This window comes from Hyperolius riggenbachi, chromosome 12 (assembly GCF_040937935.1).
Source record: "Hyperolius riggenbachi isolate aHypRig1 chromosome 12, aHypRig1.pri, whole genome shotgun sequence".
Classification (NCBI taxonomy): Eukaryota; Metazoa; Chordata; class Amphibia; order Anura; family Hyperoliidae; genus Hyperolius; species Hyperolius riggenbachi.
This window is the reverse complement of record NC_090657.1, coordinates 29252717-29279919: the sequence shown is the minus strand read 5'-3', so window position 1 is coordinate 29279919 and position 27203 is coordinate 29252717. Positions and strand designations below refer to the sequence as shown.

Sequence of the window (27203 nt, the reverse complement as noted above, 5' to 3'; positions counted from 1 at the left end):
ATCAATTAAAACCTGTGTGGGACTTGATTGGTGCATTTTCAATCTGCATAAATTTGCATAATCCTGCATGAACTCGGAAATATTTGTATCTCATTGATCATCCCTGTTTCAAATGTAGTGGCTTGGTGTGCCATGAAACCCGTATCAACCTTTCTCACATCTATTGCTGCTATGACCGGATTAACATGCAATGCTGGATTTTTTGATGCATTTGAAGAAAGTTTTTTTTTTTTAAATAAATTATGTAAATAGACTTGTGCATAATATGCATTCTTGTCAAATATTATTACAAGTTGTCTGCTACACTCTTAACGCAACACTGAAGCGAAAAAAAAAGTAAGATATAATGAATTGTATGTGCAGTACGGATAGAACATAAGTAGCAAAGAAGAGTCTAATTTTTTCTTCAGTTATTCAGCTTTTATTTTTTTAGAACATTGTATCATTCTCTAATACTTGCAGTTTACAAACCAAACTCTGTATTTTAACCATTTATGCCGCCTGAACATGACCCTTGCGTCCAGGCGGCTGCTGCATGCTTCGGCTGCGTAGCCCGGAGAGCAATAAATGGGAACATGCTTCCCGTTCATTGATCTAAGTCCCCAGCAGAAAAACCCGACGGCTTCTCATCAGGCCGCGGTCTTTCTGACATTAAAAAAAAAAAAGTTTCCAGTCCAGGACAAAAAAAAAGCAAAAAACAGATCTCACTGTGGCTATCTTGTGGCCAAATAGTAAAACTACATCTACATACATTTTGTAATAAAATAAACCCACATTATTACATTTCAAATTAACTGTTTAGCTCCCACACCAAAAATTACCCAATAAAATGGTTAATGGAAAAAAAATACAATTGAAAAAAAACAAACAAATGGTTACCTGAGGGTCTGAACTTTTTAAATATGCATGTGAAGAGGGTATATTACAAACATTTTTTAAATTATAAGCTTTTAAGTAGTGATGGACGCAAAACTGAAAAAAATGCACCTTTATGTCCAAATAAAATATTGGCTCCGTACATTGTGATAGGGACAAAATTTAAATGGTATCATAACTGAGACAAACGGGCAAATAAAATACATAGGTTTTAAATGGTAGCGTGTATTATTTTAAAGATATAATGGCAGAAAACTGAGAAATATTTTTTTTCCATATTTTTCTTAATATTCCTGTGAAAATGCATTTAGAAAAAAATAATTCTTAGCAAAATGTACCACCCAACGAAAGCCTCATTGGTGGTGGAAAAAAAACAAAATATAGATCAATTCATTGTGATAGGTAGTGATAAAGTTATTGGCGAATGAATGGGAGGTGAAAATTGCTTTGTTGCATAAGGTGAAAAATCCCTGCGGGCTGAAATGGTTAAACTATGAAACAGAGCAGAGCTAATGACCCTTTAAACCCTCCTGCAGTAAAACCTTACACAATAAACAGTAAAAGACTGGTTGAGATAAGTGCTACAGCACTGTAGCCGACCAAGCTTGGTTGGAGAGCTCAGAGAAGCTCTTTTGCATAGATATCGACTGAAGTTTAACTCTTCCTGTACTGGAAACAATATGATACTCTTTCCTTTGCTACTACTGTTCTATTTCTTAGCTGTACTACACAGACAATTTATAATTTAGAAGTTTATTTTCACTTCAGAATCCCTTTAAGCCTCATAGTCATGCTAGGTGGCTCTCAGCTGAGATGGTCTGTCGGAGCCGTCTCTGCCAAGATTATAGCATGTGTACGGCGCCCCATCAACGTTGGGATATTAGTGCTATTTGTGGGAGATGTACTGTGTTATCTCTAAATACTGTAATTAAACTCTTAAAGCGGAATATAACCCTGCATTTCAACTTTGCTCTAAAACATTATTTACAGCATATTATATGCAAAAAGCATTTTTTTTTTTACTAGACTAGCATTGGAAGGGTTAAACACAGAGGTTTAAAGTTCCGTGGAGAGATATGCAGAAGTTCAGATTGTTACATTCTATTTAGTTAAATGTATCTATTGAGAAATGTTACACACTCTTTGGCTGTCCTCCAGCTCCTTCTCAGTCAGAGACAGTGAGTCACATTCAACACTTAGATACATTTATGTAAACAAAATGTATCTATGTCAGCTTCGGATGCGTCTGCAGAAATCTCCAGGAACTTTAAAGCCCTGTGTAACCCTTCCAATGCTGGTCTAGTAAAAAAAAAAAATGCTGGTTGCATATAATATACTGTAAATAATGTTTTAGAGCAAAGTTGAAATGCAGGGTTATATTCCGCTTTAAGATACTGGTATGGTATTTATTTTAGGTTGCAGTGATGTTTCAGGAAAAAAAAAAACCTACATGACAAAATCCATGGTTAAAGTGGGATAAACCTCTGGCGTAACATCACAGTCAATAAAAATGTGTTTTCCTACTTTTTATTACCCATAGTTACTATATTTGCTTTTTTATTGCGCAAGTAATATTGTCTGTCTACAAATTACAAATTCCCAAAGTACAGTTAATCTGCTCTGAAAGCTGCCATTGCATTTTATGGCATAGCTGCTGTATTTGTATAATAAAATCTATCTCGTGATCAGCTCTTTCTGCTTCTTAGCTGAGGATAGTTCAGTTTTGGCACACTGCTGGCTGTATACTAATTGTATCTGACAAAGGAATGTAAACACAAGATAATGTTATCTCTTAGGATGCAGCCAGAAACTGCCCACTTAAGCAAGAAGCTTTCCACTGAAGCACAAAATGCTGTGTTTAACTGTTTGAATGCTGTTCTACTACATTTTTTTTGTGGTAGATTTTATGCTGTAAATAATTTTTTAGAACAAAGAGGAAATGCGGAGTTTCATACCACTTTAAAAAGCAGCAATTTGCTAGCGATCACAGCAGACTTTACTCGATGCATGAAATCCCATAGCAATAACTGGGGAATAAAAAGGCCTGTAAACAGATGACTGCAGGCATACTCACAGGCTTTGAGAACCTTTCAGAACCTCCAGGCCAATCCATTGATGGAGTATGGAAGTAGAAGCCTTCTTCAGAAAAGATGTGAGTCTGGTTTTTCAGGGCAGCAAAGGAATAATTTACAGTACTTTTTCACTCCTTGACCTAAAGTGCCTTATGGATGTAACTTTTTGCTGGTGTACAGCTAAGCATTTTCAAATGCCTTCCGGCAAGGCAAAATTGTTCGGCAGGGTTTGTAACAGGAGGTGGCAGACACATTTATATCAAACTTTTTTCCTGGCAGATTCAAAGTACCAGAGGTGCAGCCACTAGGGCGCGCTCTACAGGCAGTAGCAGTGTTAAAGTGGTATAAAACCCTGACATAATATTCAATAAAAACATGTTTTCCTACTTTTTATATGCCATACGGTTATCATAGTTGCTTTTGTGCATAAGTATTAGTATTCATTTAGAAATTATACGTTCCCAAAGTATACTTTTTTTGCTCTGAAAGCTGACTTTGCATTTCATTTATAACTGCTTTATTCATGTTATAACAAGCAGAAAAGCTTTCGAAATTGCCTGACTTTGTTCAGGAGACCCGGCAGTGTCAGAGGAGTGTTTATTTACATTCCTCACTTGATACAATTAAATATAAGATAACATTATCTACAACTTCGGATGTGTCCAGCTTTGCTGGCAGGGAACTTCCTGTGTGTAATCCTTTGAATGCTGTTCTAGTAAAAAAAAAAAAATGCTGGTTGCATATAATATGCTGTAAATAATCTATTAGAGCAAAGATGAATTACTGGGTTTCATTCCGCTTTAATGGGTCTTGCCCAAGGTCTCCTTGAATAGTTGCTGTATTACTGAACAGAAAGGACCGAAATTCGAATCCTGGTCTCCGGTGTCAGAGGCAGGACCTTTGACCATCACACTATCCAGCCACTGCAGGACAGAATTGTCAACATTTGGTACAAGCTTTGAAAACAAGCTCAATGGCACTTTTGTTGTCCAGTTTGAGCTGGTCCACACTAGGTCCGGAAACGTATCCGTGGCTGCGTTTTTCAAACCTGATGAAAAACAGAGTCCCGGATACTAATGTTCAAAATAGCAGCCAGCCTCACCCAAGTAAAAAACGGATCCGTCTGCGTTTGCGGGGATCCGTTTTCAAAACCTGAACGGAAGGTCCGGATCTGCTGCATTTTCACGCAACGGATCAGGACCACGGATACACGCAGGGGTAGTGAAAGCAATGAGAAAACGCATCTCCAGCTCCACAGGCAAAAAACGGATGTTAAAACGGATAACCTGAGCTTTATGATTGGCCCAAAAAAATCCTCCCACTCCTTCCTAATGATGGAGACGTTTTCTGTCAGGGAAAAACCTGAACGGAAACTGATGCAAAACTGATGCACTTTCATCAGTTTGCAGTACGGTGGGTACTTCCCCTGATCCGGACTGCAGTGTCCGTCCTGCAACTGGGTCTAGTGTGGACCCACTCTTACTCATGTAGCAAGAAAGGAGTTCTCTGGGCAATATGTACTTCATTTGCAAATAGTGCAACTTGTGTTTATTGTTAGTTTTGGAAATTGTAAACTGGCTGTCATTTTTAATAATCTTGATTTTCAAAAATACTTTTGGAGCACTGATCTGTGTTCATGGCAATTGCGTAGCGAAATTCTGTTTCTTGCAATGAAAACAACAATGAATAAAACTGTGTATTTTCTTGCAATATCCATTTATAAATCATTTAGTCAGTGTTTGCCCATTGCAAACTCTCTCCTCACTCCGATTTACATCTTGAAATGCATCACAGGTGGCTATGCAGCGGAATGTTTGCTTACTAGTTCTGAAGCTAGAAGAAACTATATCTGGTTTCCCAGAATGCTCTGAGAGGAGAATTCCATAAGCATCACTGGGAGGGGGGGCTACAAGTATTTCAGATGCTGAAACCAGGAAAATTATTATAAAAGGAGGGCAAGCCTCTCACGTATTTATTAATTTATTAGAGGTTATAACTGCATCATGTTTCACCTCATCTTTCAACATTCTTTCTATAGTAGCTAATATTTGTTATACATGTTGCCTACATTTTAAATAAAGAATCAATACATAGACACCCTCAGTGGATATGTACTGTATGTTTAAATACAACAGAATGATCAAAGGAAATTAAAGGGAAGGTCCAAGCAAAAAAAAAAAAATGAGTTTCACTTACCTGGGGCTTCTACCAGCCCCATGTAGCCATCCTGTGCCCTCGTAGTCACTCACTGCTGCTCCAGTCCCCCGCTGGCAGCTTTCTGACCTCGGAGGTCAGGGCCGCATTGCATACATTTTTACGCATTCCAGCTAGTGCAGGAACAAAAATGTATGCGTTGCACCACTAACGCGTAAAAATGTATATGTTAATGTTCCTGCACTAGCGGGAATGCGTAAAAATGTACGCAATGCGGCCCTGACCTCCGAGGTCAGAAAGCTGCCAGCGGGGGACTGGAGCAGCAGTGAGTGACTATGAGGGCACAGGATGGCTACTTGGGGCTGGTAGAAGCCCCAGGTAAGTGAAACTCATTTTTTTTTTTTGCTTGGACCTTCCCTTTAAAGAAAAGTGAACAATTTGTAATGTATTTATTTCTGTAAGTCTGTAAGGGCCTATGTGGCCTATGTGTGTACTTTTCAATGCTAATGTTTCCTTTGGTTTTATAGATGTGGATACTAGTATGGACTCTATCAACAGCCAGGACCAGAATCAGCCTGCAGGTAAAGCAGCTTTAGTGATCTTCCTAGTTAAATCAAGAGACATTATGTAAAAATACATCAGTTGTGGCTTTCTGCATATTTTGGCTATTTGCTAGTTAAAGTGGACCTGAACTCTTGCACAGGACAGAAGGAAAACATAACAGAAATGCACCCTGTATATATTTAGAGAGTTTAGCCTGTCTATTTCACCCTCATTAGTGTCTAATCGCAAGTTCTAATTTGATCTCTCCCCATGTCACATGACTGCCGTGGCAGAGATAGCAGATAAGCTCAATTGAAAGCACTGGATGTTAATTTGTCTGCTTCCATGAAGAAGGAACGAGCAGATTAATTGTAGGATTTGAGTCAGCTGTAACAAATAAATGTTTTTCTGTAAAGGTTTATTATGCTGTTGTGTATCTTTTAGAGAAGAGCGGAAGTTCTGAGTTCAGGTCCCGTTTAATATAAGTACGTCCTCCGACACCATGTTTGTACCATTGTAAAAGCCAGAGAATGCCTGGTGTACACAGCTATTTTGAGCAGGTGGCTGTAAAACATTTGCACCGCCATTTCCCTAGCAATGCGTTAAAATAAAACAAAAATAACACAAGGCTTTAAATAAACTAACAGTGGGAAGCTATAAAAATAAATGTATATACATAAGTGTTTTACAATTGTTCACTGTTAAAAAAAATGGTTGTTTTTTTTAAATCAATACATGATTTTGAGTTAAAGAGGAACTCCAGTGAACATTTTTACTGTTGGCAGGTGATGTAGCTGCTGCATGGTTTTTGGCAGTTGGAAACAGCTGTAAACAGCTATTTCCCACAATGCAGCAAGGTTCACAGACAGGAAACTGCCAGGAGTACGTACTCAAGAGTTTCTTGTGGGAGGGGTTTCACCACAATATCAGTCATACAGCGCCCCCCGATGGTCTGTTTGTGAAAAGGAATAGATTTCTCATGTAAAGGGGGTTATCAGCTACTGATTGGGATAAAGTTAAATTTTGGGTCGGAGTTTCTCTTTAAGCGTTGAGCAAATGCTTGGAAAGTGCTCATCCAAATGCTAAGAAATGGTTTGTGGCATTTCCATAGCATTTGAAATATACATCAGTGGGAACATAGCCGCAATGTGATTGTAAGGATCCCTCCTGTCGGCTGCAGTGGAGCTGTTGCAGTTTTGATTTCTCTGCTTGCATTTGGTTGCTTGGTTTTGATTGCATTTGCAGTATGTCTCATTGCCATCTGCAATCACTCTGCAGTTCAGGGCAGCTCAGGATGTTGTCATGAATTCACCTACGGCTGGCTGCAGTTGAACTGCAGCCAGACAGCTCTGGATTTCCTACATGCATGTTGTTGCATAATTTGGCATGCATTTGTAATGAGAGTCCTTTCCATTCACAGGCAGCTTGCAGCCTTCAATCAGCCTAACACAGGATTGAGTGATTACCATTCAGCTGTGTGGGAATTTGCATGTCTGCTCTCATTGGCTGATGTCCATAGAAAAGCCTGCTCCTCCTTTCACACCTTGACCGGCATGGCGTTCAGCTTTGCCTTAGTGGACTGCTGGGTTCCTTGTGTTTTGAATTGTATTGCATTACCTTGCCTTGCCTGCTTGGACGTTCACTGCATCCGCAGGGGTACAATGAGGTCTTACCTATCCTGATAGCTTGGAGACTGCCTTCACCACGTTGGTGACTGGTAGTATTCCTGCTAGTTCTGTTCCTGTGGATGTAACTATAGCTGCGGTTGCTATTAGTTACATTCCTTCCCGTGTGACTTGTCTGAACCTGTGTGAATGTTTGCCATTGCTGGGGCAGCTATTAGATTGGCAAACAATCCTTCTGTCTGTCTGTTCCTGCTGGTCCTGTTTCTGTGGACGTGACTATAGCAGTGGTTGCTATTATTTACGCTCCTACTTGTTTGTCTTGTCCGTGCCAGTGTGGATGTTTGCTATCGCTGTGGTAGTGATTAGATTGGAAAGCATTCCATCTGTCTGTCTGTTGTCAGTCCTTGTTACTCAGTGTGGTGGACACTGGACATCAGATGCTCAGTGCTGCGGTCGCACTGAGCAACCATTGTGTCTTGTTTACTGTAGCAGTTATCGGAAGCTCAGAGCTGTGGTCGCTTTGAACAATCTTGCTCCATTGTTCATAGCTACTGGTGTGATCTGTATAATCTCCTCCACAAGAGCATTCCACTCTATTACCTAACATCACCCAGCTACATAGTCTTGCTTGCTCTGGTGGTACTCTGGGTTTCCTGGCCTCAGCCGCTACACCTTGCATGTTAAGACCCTGGGGCAACCGAAGTCAGGAGACATATTCATTGTCCTGTTCAAGCGGGGGATTGTCTATAGGTGAAGACCGTGGGCCGAGCTCAGAGCTACGGCACTAGATTGGGGTATAGTGGCTGAAGGAAAACAGGAGATCTGCCAGGCATTAAAGAGATAAATCAGACTCGCACTTATTTTCTTCTAATTGTGATTATATTTTTAAGTGGCTCATCAACATTTAACTGCAAATACATGTTTTACTTCTCTATAATAGTAGTCATGTGACATGTTACAGATCCTCTACCCCTGGCTTAAGATGAATGCAATGCTGGTGAGAGATCTCTCCTAAGTGTTTGTGAGTGGAGGTGCGTCTTATACTGCCAAAGTGTTAAATCTTTGGTGGGAGTCCAGAACCTACAAGAAGAGCACCTAAAAGAAGCTGTACAAAAGGCATTTGCTGCAGGTTTTTAACTGAAAGCACTACCAGAAGTTTGAGTGGGGATGGAGGTTATGTGTCCTTTTTGCTTTAATCCAGATTTTATTTTTTAGTTTGAGTTCTGCTGCTTTCAAGTGCATTCAGTCCTCATAACGTCCCAGTAAAGTTTTATAACCCTTAGAAGTGGTTTGTAGTGGGTAGTTGAGGCAGCATGTAGTTCAAAAAAGTCATTAAAATGTTTTGATGTGTCACAGATGTGTGGAACATTAAGAGTTATGAACTTGATTCCGTCAAGAGGTCAAATTTTTATCACAAACATTAACAAGGCAAAGACCTATTCTTGTAAAATTAAAGACAATTTTGTTGGAAGCCTTAAAGAAAACCTATACTGAAAATTAAAAGTCAAAATAAACATACACAGGTCATACTTACCTCCTGTGTAGTCTACTCCTCAATCTATTTTTCCTCTCCTGCGTCCTGTTTGTCCACTGTGATCAATAGAATTCTCCGTCCTCCATTTTGAAAATGGCTATTACTATATAACAGCTTCCTGAGCAGCACACTGTTAAACTGTAACATCGCCCACTTGAGCCATAGGGAAACATGGACACATCAGTTCTCCTCTCAGCTGTAACTGACAGCAACTGATATATAACTGGCAGCAACTGATATATTTCAGTTCTGACAAAATGTTGTCAGAACTGGAAGGGATCACTGTATGAAGAAAATGGTGAGCTTTTGAGAGGAACTGATGGCAAGGTAACTATGTAATGTTCATTTGAAGTTACCTCATGTGTTTATTTTAAATAATTTTACTCAGTACAGGTTCTCTTTAAGGACCAGCGCTGTTTTCACTGATCTGTGCTGGGTGGGCTCTACAGCCCCCAGCACAGATCAAACACCAGGCAGAGTGACCAGATCGCCCCCCTTTTTTCCTCACTAGGGGGATGATGTGCTGGGGGGGTCTGATCGCTCCTGCCTGTGTGTGGCTGGCGGGGGGGGGGGCCCGGGGGGCACCTCAAAGCCCCCTCCACCGCAGGATTCCCCCTCTCCCTCTCCTCCCTCCCTTCCCCGTTGATCGGAAGCTGCACAGGAACGGATCTGTCCTGTGCAGCCTCTAACAGGCTCCTGCCTGTCATGTGACAGCGATCCCCGGCCGCTGATTGGCCGGGGATCGCTGATCTAGTACAACGCTGCTACTGTTAGCAGCGTTGTACAAATGTAAACAAAGCGGATTATTTCCGCTTGTGTTTACATTTAGCCTGCGAGCCGCGAGCGATTAATTAGCCTGCAGCCGGCAACGCAGATCTGCATCGCTGGTCCTGCAGCTACCACTTTGCCGATGCGCGTTATGAGTGCGCGGTCGGCAAGTGGTTAAAGTGACCATGTGAAGATAGAAATATATGGATCAGGATTCCATGACACACTAGATTACATAGTTGATAACTCGCGTTGAACTGAGATTATGGCCTCAATTCACTAAGCTTTATAAAACACTTTACCGAACGTTCGATAATTTTACCTGATGGTTAAAATCTAATTTTGGATTCACTAAGGTGTTATATATTTTTTCGAACGTTTTATCGATAAAACGTTCAATAAATCTATAACACCTTAGTGAATTCAAAAATAGATTTGAACCATCAGGTAAATTATCAAACGTTTGATAAAGTGTTTGATAAAGCTTAGTGAATTGAGGCCATAGTCTAACTGAAATGAGATATATTTGGTATAGTGTCACTTAGCATACCATCAAACCAACACACAACTGATGTTAAGATGGCAGGACGATGGTTTCCCGGTTCATACTTTTCTTCCTTCTTGAACAATGGGGAAACATCAGCAGTAGGCCAGTCATAGGGAAGTGAACCACTTGATAGGGAGTCACAGAAAGTATGATAAATAGCTAAGTTTAATACCCGGAGTGAATTTCTGCATCCTCTTCTTATGTTAACCACTTGAGGACTGCGGTGTTAACCCCCCTAGTGACCAGGCTATTTTTACTTAATTGGCCCACTGCAGCTTTAAGGCCAAGCTGCAGGGCCGCACAACACAGCACACAAGTGATTCCCCCCTCCTTTTTCCCCCACCAACAGAGCTCTCTGTTGGTGGGATCTGATCGCCCCCACATTGTTTGTTTTTATTTTTTATTTATATAAAATATTTTTAAATAAATGTAACTTTTTTTTTTGTTTCTCACCATTCCCCTCCCTCTCCTCCCCCAGCCAGCCAATCACGCGATCGGCTCTCATAGGCTTCAGGCTATGAAAGGCGATTGCTCTCCTGTGGGCCAGGGGGGACAGCCATGCCACACGTCTGTCCCCAGAACAGCGCTGCTGAAGATCGCAGCGCCGTACAAAGTAATTAAGACAGCGAAAAGGCTGTTTAACAGTCTCCTAAGCAGCGATTGCTGCCTGGAGACTAAAGGCGGGGCGGAGCTCCGCCCCCCGAACAGGAGATGCGTGCTCAGCGTGCGCGCGATCTCCTGCTAGCCCCATAGAAGACTGTTCATGCCAATGGGCGTGGAACGGTCCTGGGGCTGCCGCAATTCGCAACAGGTTAAGCAATGAAAGCTCAAGACGGAGGTCCGGGGACAACTTACAGCTGTGTTATTAGATGAAGCTGTTTCCCATCTAAAGACAGAGTTAAAGCATAATTTGCCTCTTTATGTGAATGTGAATAACAGAATAAATTGTCTAGCAGTGTCCACCATAAAGAGTACCAGTAGTTCTTTATTTTACTGCATACAAGACTAGGGGGTTGAGGAAAATGGGGGAAAAGAGGAGGGGTGAGGGATGGATGAAGAGCCAACATGCTCTAACACAGGGGTAGGGAACCTATGGCTCGGCAGCCAGCCAGATGTGGCTCTTTTGATGGCTACATCTGGCTCACATACAAATCAGTATGGGTTTATTCACTAAGCTATAATGCTCAACCAGTGCAGCTTAGTGTGGCAGCGCAAGTAATATTTTCAAAGTAGGCACGCTACTGCTGTAGCTTGCACTACTAATTTACTCACACTCCCCTCACAACTAACAGCTGCTCCAATTGTCCCACTCTGGACCCTGTCAGGTCCAGTGACTTTGTAGGACGAGATCCCCGCACTTTGATTGGCCCAATAGGCTGCCTGACACTTGACTGGCAGCTTATTGGGCCAAAGTGCGGGCATCTCGTCCTACAAAGTGAATCAACCTCAAGTCCGCTAGCTAATTGTACAAGCTGTTAGATGGTATTTCTCCTGTCTGGCTTTCGGGAAATTGCTGATGTTGCTGAAACCCAAGAGAAGCTGACACTTGTCTTGACACGTGTCTGACACTTCCACTGCCCAGCGGATCAACTGTATACACATTACCATGGCAACAGGGACAGCCCTCTGCTGTGCATGCACACTGTCCCAGTTTGAAACATATTGCATGGCTCTCAGGAAAATACATTTTAAAATATGTGGCGTTTATGGCGCTCTCACCCAAAAAGGTTCCTGACCCCTGCTCTACAGGATCCTGTAGATGTGAGAGCGCATCCAAATGTTACCACACTGTAATCGTATCCAAGAGTATTCACTGGGTGTAACTCCAGTGTCCAGCTGCCACTAGAAGACTATGGCTTCAATTCATCAAGCATTACCGCATTCGGTAATGCTGAAAACAGCTGACTTAACGAAGCACTTTAGAAAATGTTAATTCATCAAAGCTGTTACCGAATGAGAAGCTGAAATGACACAGCAATGAGATAAATTACCGACATGTGCTCAACAAATGTTAATTCATCAAGGTTCCCACATTCGCTAACACATTCGGTGTTTAGGTGTTTATCTCAAGCTCTCCCCTGTCGTTACAGGCTTCGAAAGCCTTCTGTGTGAATGTTTTCATGATTAGCAGGAGCAGGCAGCCAATAGAAACAGCCCCTGTTCTCCTGCAAGTGCCGCTGATAGGTCACACAGGCTTCTCCACACAAGCTTTCAGACCCCCCAAGCAGTGAGCAGAGAGAACGGGTCAAAATATATCCCCAGATTCCCTTCGGTGGTGTAACCCTTTCAGGCCCTGTTTGATAATGCAAAGATGCTGGTGGTGAAATCACCAAGCATGGCATTTGTAATGTCTCCAGGAAGTTCATCTACGTTGTGGCAAATAAATAAAATGTTAAGAAAGACTGATCGACAGATTCAGAGCAGCAGAGGCAGTATAAATAACAGTAACTATAACACCTTTACATCACAAAGGGATGTCTGGATGCCTTCTATTGTTATCAGCTTGTAACAACACACGGACATTCCAAGCTGCTCTGCACCACTCTGCAGTTATCGAACAGCCTTTGATGAATTGAAGCCTAGTAGTTCGGTAACTTAACGAACCTCTACCACACATGGGAAAATATTGATGAATTAGCACAGTGAAGTGTAAAATACCGAATGCGGTATTTTAAGGACTGGGGTTTTGTTATCGAACACCCTTTGATGAATTGAAGCCTATGGCTTCAATTCATCAAGCATTACCGCATTCGGTAATGCTGAAAACTGCTGAGTTAACGGAGCACTTAAGAAAATGTTAATTCATCAAAGCTGTTACCGAATGAGAAGCTGAAATGACAGAGCAATGAGATAAATTACCGGCTTGTGCTCAACACATGTCAGCAAATGTCAGTAAATGTTAATTCATCAAGGTTCCCACATTCGCTAGCACATTCGGTGTTTATCTCCAGCTCTCCCCTGTCGTTACAGGCTTCGAAAGCCTTCTGTGTGAATGTTTTCATGATTAACAGGAGCAGGCAGCCAATAGAAACAGCCCCTGTTCTCCTGCAAGTGCCGCTGATAGGTCACACAGGCTTCTCCACACAAGCTTCCAGACCCCCCAGGCAGTGAGCAGAGAGAACGGTGGTGTAACCCTTTGAGTCCCTGTTTGAATATGCAAAGATGCAAGTGGTGAAATCACCAAGCATGTCATTTGTAATGTCTCCAGGAAGTTTATCTACGTTGTGGCAAAGAAGTAAAATGTTAAACACTGATGGACAGATTCAGAGCAGCAGAGGCAGTATAAGTAACAGTAAATATAACACACGTTTACATGTAAAGGGATGTCTGGATGTCTTCTATTGTTATCAGCTTGTAACAACACAGGGACATTCCAAGCTGCTCTGCACCACTCTGCTGTTATCGAACAGTCTTTGATGAATTGAAGCCGTAGTACTTCGGTAACTTAACGAACCTCTACCACACATGGGAAAATATTGATGAATTAGCACAGTGTAGTGTAAAATACCGAATGCGGTATTTTAAGGACTGGGATTTTGTTATCGAACACCCTTTGATGAATTGAAGCCTATATCCCGCAATAGGTCAAGCACTAGATCTACAATGTGTATAATCCTGCAGCGCTGACAGATTCTCATCAACATCACTGAATCCGAACCAGTTGATGAGACTTCTCATAAAAATAGTGTTAGTTTATGTCTTCTTCCACTCCTCTAATGCTGGGAATACACGGCTCAATTCTAAACCATTTAGATGGCTTGATAGATAATTTCCGACATGTCTAATCTCCCGCCCAATCGTTCCGCCGCTCGATTCTGCATTGAGGACAATGCAAAAAGTTAAAAAAACGAGCGGGAGATAAGAGAATCGCCTGCGGGATCAAGCAGGGAATAGATCGAGCAGGAGAATCAAGCGGCAAAATCCAGCCGTGTAAGCCCAGCATTACACACTTCAGAAAAGTAGGCCATAAAGTAATGCGAAGGAACGTCAATGGCCATATCCACTTTGTATATTAAGCAGCAATTTCTACAAGTAAAACAGCAAACATTACTTACATTCAGAGTCTTAATCCACTAGGACCCTGTCCCAACACCTCCACCCACGGCGGTACAATGTTTGTTGACAGGTTCTCAGTTCTCAGCCTGACTAGCCTTCCCGGCCACGGCATGCCTAAACAGACCCAGATGCAAAGATTTTTTTTATTTAAAGGTTTTGAATAATAACAAACATTTTCAATAATCAAAGGTTCTTAAATGTTCTAGATGACCGCACTTAAATTACAATCATATCATAGTTACATTCGAACCAAAAGGATTAGCAAAAAATCATCGGGGTGAATGGCCTCAATTCTGGTAGCTATGCGAGGTAAATAATTTTTTATAGGTTAAATACCTCATGAGGTATTTTCCTCTTTCTTTAGCAATTCTGAAAGATTTTTCTCCAAGATGCAAAGATTTGAGTTTGCTATGTTTTATATGAAATGGTAGCTGAGGTGTCCATAATAAGACACTGGCAAACTGTTAGTATGCAGTTAGCATGCTTTGAGTCTGGAGAGCACTGCTCAGGGGTATAAGAGGGGGAGAGACTGAAAAGCATTGCAAAGCATGTGTAAACCTTTATGAGAATATGGAGTTTTCAACCATTGCTCTGAAGGAGTGAATCTCACAAAGCACAATTCCAGCATAGTGTGGTTTAAATGGTATAAAACCTTTGGGCATTATTATATTGATATGGCATCTGAACCTGATTATATCTGGAAAAGTTTTGCCCACAGATGTAATTTTACAGCTGCATTAGACCATTAGGCCAGATTTTATAAGTACTTGAATAATCCAGGCCAGATTTGCTGGATCACTAGAGTTTTCATTTGTTGTCCATTATTCCTCAGCCAAGGTCTTGTTCACATTATGAGCGTCTGCATATTTTTAAAAGCGCTTGTGCAATGATTCCCTATGAGAGTGTTATGAGCGGTTGGATTGCGATCTGCTTCCAAAAGCGCTGCCTGTACCATTTTCTGAGCGCTCTGGCTCAATGGAAGGTATAGGGAAATCGCAAAGCGCTTGAAAAAAAACGTGCAAAGCTCTTTATATAGCGGTTTCCCGAGAGCTTCAATGAATAAATACAGGGTGGGAAATTTATATGGATACACCTTAATAAAATGGGAAGGGTTTGTGATGTTAACTTCCTGTTTGTGGCATATTAGTATATGTGAGGGGGAAAACTTTTCAAGATGGGTGGTGACCATGGCGGCCATTTTGAATCCACCTTTTGTTTTTTCAATAGGAAGAGGGTCATGTGACACATCAAACTTATTGGGAATTTCACAAGAAAAACAATGGTGTGCTTGGTTTTAACATAACATTATTCTTTCATGAGTTATTTACAAGTTTCTGTTTGTTTAAAGCCATCGACATGTCGCCAAGGTTAACACTTGAGGAGCGGATCAAAATTGTGCTGATGTCTGGTGAACACAATAACCGGGTCATTGCAGCAGATTGCATTGCAAGACACCCTATGAGACCACCCATCTCCCATGCTATAGTTAGCAAACTGCTTGCTAAGTTTCGTAAAACTGGTTCAGTGTTGGATTTGCCAAAGTGTGGACGCATGAAATCTGTCACTAATGAAGAAACATCAGTGGCTGTCCTAGCTTCATTCAGCAAGAGTCCACAGCTTAGCACTCGCCGCATGTCAGTGGAGAGTGGCATTAATCGAAAATCCCTTCGGCGGATATTAGCTACTCACAAATGGCACCCTTATAAACTCCAGCTACTGCAGCATCTCAATGAGGATGACCCAGATCGGAGCAATGAATTTGCAGAATAGGCAAAACAAAAATTGGAACAGGACCCTCAGTTTACACAGAAGATTTTGTTCAGTGATGAGGCAAACTTTTATGTGAATGGTGTAGTTAACAAACAAAACCACCCATATTGGTCTGACACTAAGGGCTGGTTCAGACGGACGTCTGCGTGGCCTCGTGTTTGGGGGTGTTGCGGCAGCTGCGCGGTCAGGCTTTCAGTAGCCTTTGCGTCGCGTTCCGATGCGGTCGCGTTTTTTCTTCCCTTTGGGGGACATTAGCCGTCGCGGTTGGCCGCCCCCTGGAAGCTACATGTCGCTTCCAGGGGCAGCTCGAACGCTAACGAAAATCAGGACCCGAACGCCGCGTTCATGTAAACACGCGCAAAAGCTCGGTGTAAACGCTCCTATTCACTTGAATGGGAGCATTTACCGTGACGTTCCGAATGCTTGCGGTAAACGCTCCGCAAGCGTCCATCTGAACCAGCCCTAACCCACATTGGATAGATCCCTCCAAGACTGTTGGAACAAAAAAAACTGATGGTATGGTGTGGTATATGGAGTACAAAGACAGTGGGGCCATTCTTCATCAATGGAAACCTCAAGGCCACTGGATATGTGAAATTGCCACATGATGATGTGTTTCCCTCTTTATGCACTGAAGCTGGCACGTTCCCTGAGTTTTTCCAGCCAGATGGTGCGCCACCACATTATGGGTGTCGGGTCCAACCATTCCTAGATGAACAGTTTCCTGGAAAGTGGATTGTCATCATGGGCCAGTTGAATGGCCCCCAGGGTCTCCTGATCTGACCCCCTTAGACTTTCATCTTAAGGGTCATCTGAAGGCAATTGTCTATGCTGTGAAGACATGAAATGTGCAGCACCTGAAACTACGGCTACTGGAAGCCTGTGCTAGCATTTCTCCTGCGGTGTTGCTATCAGCATGTGAAGAGTGGGAGAAGAGGGTTGCATTGACAATCCAACACAATGGGCAGCACATTGAACACATTTTATAAGTAGTCAGAAACTTGTAAATAACTCATAAAAAAATAAAGTTACGTTAAAACCAAGCACACCATTGTTTTTCTTGTAAAATTCCCAATAAGTTTGATTCACATTTCCCTCTTCCTATTGAAAAAACAAAAAGTTGGATTAAAAATGGCCAACTTCAAAATGACCGCCATGGTCACCACCCATCTTGAAAAGTTTCCCCCCTCACATATACTAATGTGCCACAAACAGGAAGTTCATATCACCAATCATTCCCATTTTAACGATTTCAGCTGCTCGGACGTGAAACTCACGTCCAGGCGGCTGCTCTACTGCAGAGGTGCGCTTCGGCGCGCTCCCGTGCACAATCGCAGGTGTGTCCCTGTGCTGTCTCTTTGTAGCCCTGGGATCAGTGAACGGAAACATGGTTCCCGTTCACCGATCTAAGTTGCCAGCAGAAAAACCAATGGTTTATAATCAGAGACTGCAGTTTTTCTGAAAAAAAAAATTCCCCGTCCTTGTGCTTCCAGTAAGCGAGAAGCACAAGAAAAAAAAAACTCAAGGTGGCCATCTTGTGGCCAAATAGTAAAACTACATCTACATACATTTTTCATGCCAATTTACATTTATTATAACATAAAAAATTAACTGTTTATTTCTCAACACAACACAAAAAATTACCCAAATAAAATTTTTACCTAAGGGTCTGAACTTTTTAAATATGCATGTGAAGGGGGTATACTACAAACATTTTTTAAATTATAAGCTTGTAAATAGTGATTGACGTAAAGCGGAAAAAATGCACCTTTATTTCCAAATAAAATATTGGCGCCATACATTATGATAGGGATAAAATTTAAATCGTGTCATAACCGAAACAAACGGGCAAATAAAATACATAGATTTTAATTATGGTAGCATGTATTATTTTAAAGCTATAATGGATGAAAACTGAGAAATAATATTTATGTTTCCATTTTTTCTTAATATTCCTGTTAAAATGCATTTATAAAAAAAATAAATTCTTAGCAAAATGTACCACCCAAAGAAAGCCTAACTAGTGGCGGAAAAAACAAGATATAGGTCAATAAATTGTGATAAGTAGTGATAAAGTTATTAGCGAATGAATGGGAGGTGAAAATTGCTCTGATGCATAAGGTGAAAAATCCCCGCGGGGTGAAATGCTTAATAAGGTGTATAAATATAAATGGCCCACCCGGGAATTTGTATTTTTTTTTTTAATTTCCGGGTGAAAGAGTTCACTTCCTAACTAACGTCAGGAAGTGAAAAAAACGAATCGCTCTGCAAAGACTCTAAGAAAAGCGCAAAGAGCAGGGAAAAGAGCTGACAAAACTCTCAATAAATCAGCGCTTGCGATAGCGCTGGCAATTTATAATGTGAACATAGCCTTAGTGACCATTTATAAATACGCACATCATCTCCAGGGCCCTTTTCCACTAGCGCGTTTGAGCTAGTGGAATCGCAAAATCGCAAACCGCTAGCAATTTTACAATCGCTAGGGTTTGCTAAATAACATAGGAATCGCGGTAGGGTATTTCCACTACCACGATTCGTTTTTGCCTGAAACGCGATCGCGGCGCGGAGCGATATGTGCCGCGATTTTGCTATGCAGTGCATAGCATAGCAAAATCGCGGCCGCAAACGTTGGGAAATCGCCTTTAATTTTTTACCTTTTGCGATTCAGCAGTCGCTAGCGTTCAGCGTGAACGCTAGCGACTGCTAGTGGAAAAGGGCCCTAAGGGCTGATTCACACTACAAGAGCTTTTAAAGCACTAGAAATTTTAAAAGCTCTTTCTAATGCAATCCTATGGGGGATTTTTTACTAAATCACATCGCTCCAGTGCAAAGCTGGCCTTAGAGTATGCGGGGCCCGGGGCGAGTGTCAAATGTGGGGCCTAAAGGCATAAGTGAAGGCCATATACCGTACCACCACACTCACGGGCTTGTCCACCTCTAAAGCAGTATGCCTTATTATTGTTTAAAAGCTTGTTAAAGGCCCCTAAGCCAACCAATACAGGAACAATTACAATACGTAATGTAATCAAACTGTCCCTATCTCTAGCTCCCCAGGCAGCCTCTACCTATCCCTAGCTCCCCATGAATCCTAGCACCAATCCCCAGCCAGTCTGGAGACTGCAGCCTGAGCCCCCTCTAGCTCCAGTCCATGCTTGACTGACCTAAATGCCCCGGGGCCCTCAGGCTGAGGCTCTTGCACGTACCTTAATCTGACATTTGGCAAGCTTCATGTCAGTGCAGAAATTCATTACAAAAATGCAAACGGCATAGTACAGAATGTATAAGGTGTGTAAAACTAAATAGGAAAATCTGAGTATTTGTAAATGACACACTGCTCAGAACACAAACAGCTGCTAGACTTCTGTAGACCTTCCCTTCACCACCACCAAAATGAGCAGGGTATGGCGGGCATGACGTGCGGGCCCTCTTCATGTGCGGGGCCTGGGGCGATTGCCCCACTTGCCACCCGCAAAGGCCGCCTCTGCTCCAGTGTGAACACACACATAGGATAACATTAGCAGGAGCTTTTAAAATCACAAAGCACTCAGAAAAGCTGTTGTAGTGTGAAGGAGTCCTTAGGTTGCCCAGATTCTTGTTATAAATAAATCAGAACATGGAAACATAAAACATTCTACAGCTCTATAGTGGAAGTAGAGTGTAATGTATTTATTCCATTTATATGGACATTGTATTTTACTGCTTTCACTTTTTTCAGATCTGAGCATCTGCTCTTCTAAGAGATCCACAGAGACCGATCTGCATGATGCCGTGTACTCGGGCTGTAAGGAGGAAACAGAGCCACACCCCCAGGACTTGGAGCAGGATGATATGAATGGAGAAGATGGCACTGGTAAAGCATTTTTCTCTATGTTCTACAATCAGTGACATAGCTGCACAACTCTGAGCCCTGATGCAGAATTTGAACCTGAGCCCTACAGAACCAATGTACACATTTGTGTAGTAGTAGTAAGAAAAAACACCCCTAACAACCAGACAGAACTCCAGCGCCCTTTAATCATGTGATCGCCAATATGGCTCAGTTTAGCTCAAACCGAGTGGTTTATGGAGATGTTTAATTTATTGATTGGGCTTTGCACCCAAATTCAATGCTTTAATTTGGCCAGCCTCCGATACTTTTTTTTTTTGGGGGGGGGGGGGGGCACTTCAGTGGTGCAGTAAAATTGTTCCCGGACTCATCTTGTTCAAGCACTGGGATCTCCACTACCATCTCGTACAAACCGCAGATTTGGAGGGTTGGAAGGGGCAGTGGCATAGGGCCAGCCAGTGCTGGGCCGAAATTACGCATTAGCGTAATTACGCATCGTAATTCACTACAAATGCACCGTAAGCGTTACGTGTAAGGTTACGGTATTACGCGTAATTAATTACGCGTAGACCGTAGGGTTACGTTTTACGCGTAACAAATTACGCGTAAGACAGTAAACTCCCATTGAAATTACACAGTCTGCTGTAATCGCGTAATATTACGCTCCCGTATAATATAAAAAAGCCGCCGACTTTAAGGGTTAATAGCAAAGCCCCCTTAAAGGAAAACTTAAGTCAAATAAAAAAAATGACATTTACTCACCTGGGGCATCCCTCAGCACCCCGAAGCTGGATGGTGCCCTCGCAGCCCCGCTCCGATCGTCCTGTCCCCGCCTGCGGCTACTTCCGGTTCGGCGACAGCCGCCGACAGGCTGGGAACGCGGCTGATTTTCCGCGTTCCCAGCCGCTGCTATCACCCTCTATGCTGCTATAGCGTATATATAGACGCTATAGCAGCATAGAGGGTGATAGCAGCGGCTGGGAACGCGGAAAATCAGCCGCGTTCCCAGCCTGTCGGCGGCTGTCGCCGAACCGGAAGTAGCCGCCGGCGGGGACAGGACGATCGGAGCGGGGCTGCGAGGGCACCATCCAGCTTCGGGGTGCTGAGGGATGCCCCAGGTGAGTAAATGTCATTTTTTTTTTTTGACTTAAGTGCTAAGAGCCTCAAATTTGGAGAATATATTAAGGAGATCAGAAGGAATAAGAGGAAAAAGACCTTATAGTTTTTGAGAAAATCGATGTTAAAGTTTCAAAGGAAAAATATATACATTTAAAAACCCGCCGACTTTAACGGTTAATAGCAAAGCCTGCTTAAAATTTAGGAACACCAAATTCACAGGGTATATTAAGGGGATCAGTGGGAATAAGAGGAAACATTTTTTTTTCAAAAAGACCTTATAGTTTTTGAGAAAATCGATTTTTAAGTTTCAAGGGCGAAAATGTCTTTTAAATGCGGAAAATGTCATTTTTTTTTTGCACAGGTAACAATAGTGTTTTATTTTCATAGATTCCCCCAAGTGGGAAGAGTTTTACTTACTTCGTTCTGAGTGTGGGAAATATAAAAAAAAAACGACGTGGGGTCCCCCCTCCCAGACCTCTTTAACTACTTGTCCCCCATGCAGACTGGGATAGCCAGAATGCGGAGCACCGGCCGCGTGGGGCTCCGCACCCTGACTATACCAGCCCGCATGGTCCATGGATTGGGGGGTCTCGGAAGGGGAGGGGCAGCCAAGCTTTCCCCTCCCCCTCCGAGCCCTTGTCCAATCCAAGGACAAGGGGCTCTTCTCCACCTCCGATGGGCGGTGGAGGTGGAGGCCGCGATTTCCTGGGGAGGGGTTCATGGTGGCATCTGGGAGTCCCCTTTAAAAAGGGGTCCCCCAGATGCCCACCCCCCTCCCAGGAGAAATGAGTATAGAGGTACTTGTAGTACCCCTTACCCATTTCCTTTAAGAGTTAAAAGTAAATAAACACACAAACACATAGAAAAAGTATTTTAATTGAACAAAAAACATAACCACGAAAAAAGTCCTTTAATATTCTTAATTAACCATTAATACTTACCTGTCCCTTTAAAAGCCAGTTCCCACGCAATATCCTCGGAAATATACTAATCAGTTACAATGTAACAAAGTTATTACAATGTAACAACTTTGTTACATTGTAACTACGCCGCACCTGACGTCACTCACCGCCGCCGCCGCGTCTGTGCTGCAGGACCCGACAGAGCTCTGAGCTATAGCTCAGAGCTCTCTAAGCATCTTTGTATTTGGGCTCCAAGGAGCCCCATTGGTCCTTAGCAGACCAATGGGGTTCCTTCTGATTTGAAGGAACCCCATTGGTCTGCTAAGGACCAATGGGGCTCCTTGGAGCCCAAATACAAAGATGCTTTCGAGAGCTCTGAGCTAATATAGCTCAGAGCTCTGTCGGGTGAAGGGACGCTAAGTCCCCGCCGGCTCCGCTGCCCTCCCCGCCTCTCCCACATGTCACCTATATACATGCTGGCACCCATGGGTGCCAGCATGTATATGAGTGACAGGTGTGGGCGGAGTGGACGGCGGGAGCCGGCGGGGACTAGCGTGTATGCGGCGGGTGAGCGGCGAGTGACGTCGGGTGCGGTGGTGTTACAAAGTAACAAAGTTGTTACATTGTAATAACTTTGTTACATTGTAACTGATTAGTATATTTCCGAGGATATTGCGTGGGAACTGGCTTTTAAAGGGACAGGTAAGTATTAATGGTTAATTAAGAATATTAAAGGACTTTTTTCGTGGTTATGTTTTTTGTTCAATTAAAATACTTTTTCTATGTGTTTGTGTGTTTATTTACTTTTAACTCTTAAAGGAAATGGGTAAGGGGTACTACAAGTACCTCTATACTCATTTATCCTGGGAGGGGGGTGGGCATCTGGGGGACCCCTTTTTAAAGGGGACTCCCAGATGCCACCATGAACCCCTCCCCAGGAAATCGCGGCCTCCACCTCCACCGCCCATCGGAGGTGGAGAAGAGCCCCTTGTCCTTGGATTGGACAAGGGCTCGGAGGGGGAGGGGAAAGCTTGGCTGCCCCTCCCCTTCCGAGACCCCCCAATCCATGGACCATGCGGGCTGGTATAGTCAGGGTGCGGAGCCCCACGCGGCCGGTGCTCCGCATTCTGGCTATCCCAGTCTGCATGGGGGACAAGGTGTTAAAGAGGTCTGGGAGGGGGGACCCCACGTCGTTTTTTTTTATATTTCCCACACTCAGAACGAAGTAAGTAAAACTCTTCCCACTTGGGGGAATCTATGAAAATAAAACACTATTGTTACCTGTGCAAAAAAAACTGACATTTTCCGCATTTAAAAGACATTTTCGCCCTTGAAACTTAAAAATCGATTTTCTCAAAAACTATAAAGTCTTTTTGAAAAAAAATTTTTTCTCTTATTCCCACTGATCCCCTTAATATAACCTGTGAATTTGGTGTTCCTAAATTTTAAGCAGGCTTTGCTATTAACCGTTAAAGTCGGCGGGTTTTTAAATGTATATATTTTTTCTTTGAAACTTTAACATCGATTTTCTCAAAAACTATAAGGTCTTTTTGAAAAAAATTTTTTTCCTCTTATTCCTTCTGATCTCCTTAATATATTCTCCAAATTTGAGGCTCTTAGCACTTAAGGGGGCTTTGCTATTAACCCTTAAAGTCGGCGGCTACCTAACATTGATCCATGTGTCAACATTTCCGCTTGGCAGCATGACCTTACGCATTAATTGCTAGTAGGATTTTACGTGTAAGCCTATAACGTAATAACCTGAATTACGGTATACTTACGCGTAATTGCGTAAGTGCTATGCGTAATTATAGACATGTACCGAAATTGAATGTCTATGCCGTAAGCGTAATTTCGTAATGCGTAATAGCGTAAAATTACGCGTAATGATCCGTAAGCGTAGCTTTCTCCATTACGACCAGCACTGGGGCCAGCAGCCACAGCAACCAGGCCCATGCTCTTCTGAGGGACCCTGCGTGCCCCAGTACAGCTACTTTATCTCCTTCCTCTTGACGCTGCCATTGCGACGCATCACACTACATACAGTGGGCCAGTCAATGTACTCTGCTACAATATCTCCCCGCGTGTAGCGTGTAGCCTGGTGGTGCAGCTAACAGCAGACAGCTGTCGGCATTCCGACCGGCACTGCCCTGACTTCCTTTTTAGTACCCCCCCCCCCCCCCTCCCAGCTTGTACATTCAACTCACCTCTGTCATCTTGCTGATCCTACAAGCTATGTGATCACTGACGTGACTATGTCTGAAGGCTGAAGTCCAGGAAAGGAGAAATCTTTGCCCTTAACACCTGTGATGGGACAATATTTTTTTTCCCATCACTTCCACCTCCCCCTCCCCCCAACATGCAACGCGCGGATTTTTGGCATGTGCCACGTAGCTTGGCGTGACTATAGCAGTAATGCTAAAGTCCACACCTCGCGCACAGGTAATTCAGGGATCTGGTAATTGGCGGACCGCAAATTACTTCTCCCTCCAAGTTGCTATGACTCGGAGGGGGAATAGTATTTAACGCCACCCCATATTCGTGCGGCAGCAGGGTGAGCCGTCAATCAGCTCACCTTGTGCCAAGAAGCCCTATGAGCCCAGATGCCATGCACGCGCACCCCAACCCCCCCCCCCCCCCACACACACACACACACACACACACTGTCCCTGAAGTACTCTTCACAGTAGTAGCGTAATAAGTTGGCGCTTTATAAATACAATAAATAAATAAGTACTCACTAAAACTATTATGGTGACATGCTGAGGCTTCCAGCTGGGGTCAGAATACAGCAGCTCATCCTTCTACAGTTCGTTCAGTTAGTTATTGCAGTTTATTTTTTTATATTTTTTTACTGTATCTTTTGCATTGTTTACAATATGCTTTCTGTGTAAAAAGGGCGCCACCATAGACTTTAACCACTTCAGGATTCGGCGTACGCTTAACTACGCCCCTGAATCCTGAAGTGGATTGCATGGAAACGGCCGCTCGTATGAGCGGCCGTTCCATGTCAGTTCACGGAGGGTGTCTCCGTGAACACCCTGCGAGCCTCCGATCGTGGCTCGCAGGGTAAATGTAAACACACGGGGAAGATCTTCCCCGGTGTTTACATGTATACGGCGCTGCTGCGCAGCAGCGCCGTGGCGGAGATCGGCGATCCCCGGCCTCTGATTGGCCGGGGACCGCCGGCACCTGATAGGCTGAAGCCTATCCGGCGCAGGACGGAATTCCGTCCTGCGCCGCTCACAGGGGGAGGTAGAGGGAGGGAAGGCGGCCAGGAAGCGCTGCGGAGGGGGGCTTTGAAGAGAGCCCCCCCCCCCGCAAGCGCAAGCAGCCGGCGGCGATCAGACCCCCCCAGCAGGACATCCCCCTAGTGGGGAAAAAAGGGGGGGAAGTCTGATCGCCCTGGCTGCCAGCTGATCGGTGCTGCGGGCTGGAGAGCCCACGCAGCACCGATCAGCAAAACCACCCGGTATCCGGAAGTGGTTAAATGTCATTTGCCACGATTTGTAGCTTTAAAAAGTGAAAAGGGCGCCCGTTATTTTATATCAGCTATATCATTTTTATATCCGCTGAACATGAAAATGTTTGCGGTTACAATAAATGACCTGATTTCAATTACGCTTACACTGTATGTCCTTAATATAATAACAGCTATATTTTTACAAGTTCAACTATATTTTGGCTTCATTATTTGTTTAGTTTTATTTGTGGCTACTGCAATCCAAATAAAATACCAGTTATATCATTTTAATATTGCACCTACAGATCACTGTGAATACCGTTTATATTTGTTGTCATTAAATGCGGCTACAACGATAATGAAAAATACTGGCCCTATATTTCAAATATTGCAGCTACAACAATCTTACTGAATTTGTTTACATCTTTGAAATGAAATGTGGCTACCAGTGGCGTAGCTAAGAAGCTAAAGGCCCCGGTGCAAGTTTTACAATGGGGCCCCCCAAGCACTCTATACATAACAATTGATATAGCGCACCAAAACCTGCCAATGGCAACTACAGTGTCAGAGGGGATGGGGTACAGCTTGTTAATGATTACCACTATTCAAAGCATATATAGAAGTGATTATTACCACCATAGGGCCAATAGAGAGCTAATATTGTGCTTGAGGGAGGGCTCCTAGGGGCCCCTCTGACCCAAGGGCCCCGATGCGATCACTACCTCTGCAACCCCTATTGCTACCCCACTGGTGGCTACATTTATCACGGTTGAGCTCATGCACCACCACGGGGTGTGAAGGTTAGGCGCGGGGGGGGGGGGGGGGTCGGTGGATGGCGGTTAAGGTTAGACATCAACATGCAGGGTTTAGGCTAGGCGCGGGCGCGGAGGGGGTAGTTTACGTTTAGGCACTACAATTGGGGGGGTTCTGAATTACTCCAAATTTTTACCAATTTTGAGTGATTCAGATAAGTCTGCTTCTCACAGGACAAGTAGATGCAATGAATGGTTTATTCACAAGGTGGATAACACTAGATCCACCCAGCCAAGAGTGGCCTAGCTAATGGGTGCAGGGGGTCCAAAATAAATGAGCATAGGCTTTACGCTTTGTGTGCCTGATGCTATATCCTGCTAGGAGAATATCTGTACTAGCAAAGTTCAAATATGGAATAATGAGCTTAATGAGCTGGACTAATTTGAATTTTGAGGTTAACTAAACGGTTATTACGGTTATCTTTTGTTAGCTTACCTTTTTATGCTTGATTGAAGAACCAATAAAAACTTTACATTACGTAAACCCCCAAAATAAGCAATGCATAGCACATTTTACAAATTATTGGATATTTTACTGCGCTGCACAGAATCTTCTTTGCTCTGTGACATAGTTTACTTTTCTAGAGAGCTCCTGTACAGAAAACTATTGGCAAGGCTATAGGTACACAGGAAGCTGAGACAATTATGCGGCAGTTCCCCAGAACAACCAATCAGGTTTTAGCTTTTAGATGATGTAAGGATTACAACTGCTTGCTGAACTATTGCTTCAGTATTCCTTGCACTGGTCTTTATAAATCATTCCCCATGAATCTTGTGCACATGAGCGTTATGGCTGGAGAACACAGGTTGACCACTGTGCGACGAGAGTTTGTACTTTCCCCAAAGCCTATTAGCGTAAATATTAGCCCGTCCTCTTCTTGCAACATCAGCTTTTCCTGCCACAAGCCACTCACAGCTCCTCATCCTCGCTTGCTGTGGGTATGGCGCTGTTTTTTGTAATGCCTTACCACCCACTCCCCACCACAGCAGCCCCTGTATCTTGTGTGTCCTACATTAACTGCTTCTTCTGACTCCCGTGCTTCTCATTACTAAAAAGGAACTTCTAAAAAAGCATATTGTTTCCCCACAAAACCACACAGACATTTCAGTCTGAAAAAAGAGTATTGGCCCATGGG

The 27203-nt window shown here is 43.2% G+C and overlaps 1 protein-coding gene across 3 annotated transcripts in view; it reads left to right on the top strand.

Moving 5' to 3' along the window:
* The window catches only part of IKZF3 (IKAROS family zinc finger 3), a 186655-nt gene that overhangs the window by 75640 nt on the left and 83812 nt on the right, over positions 1–27203 (top strand). For all 3 annotated transcript variants that reach the window (XM_068264161.1, XM_068264160.1, XM_068264162.1), the window contains exons 2-3: positions 5630–5683; positions 19661–19795. In XM_068264161.1, the coding sequence (XP_068120262.1) occupies positions 5630–5683; positions 19661–19795 (189 nt within the window). The remainder of the gene's footprint in view (positions 1–5629; positions 5684–19660; positions 19796–27203) is intronic.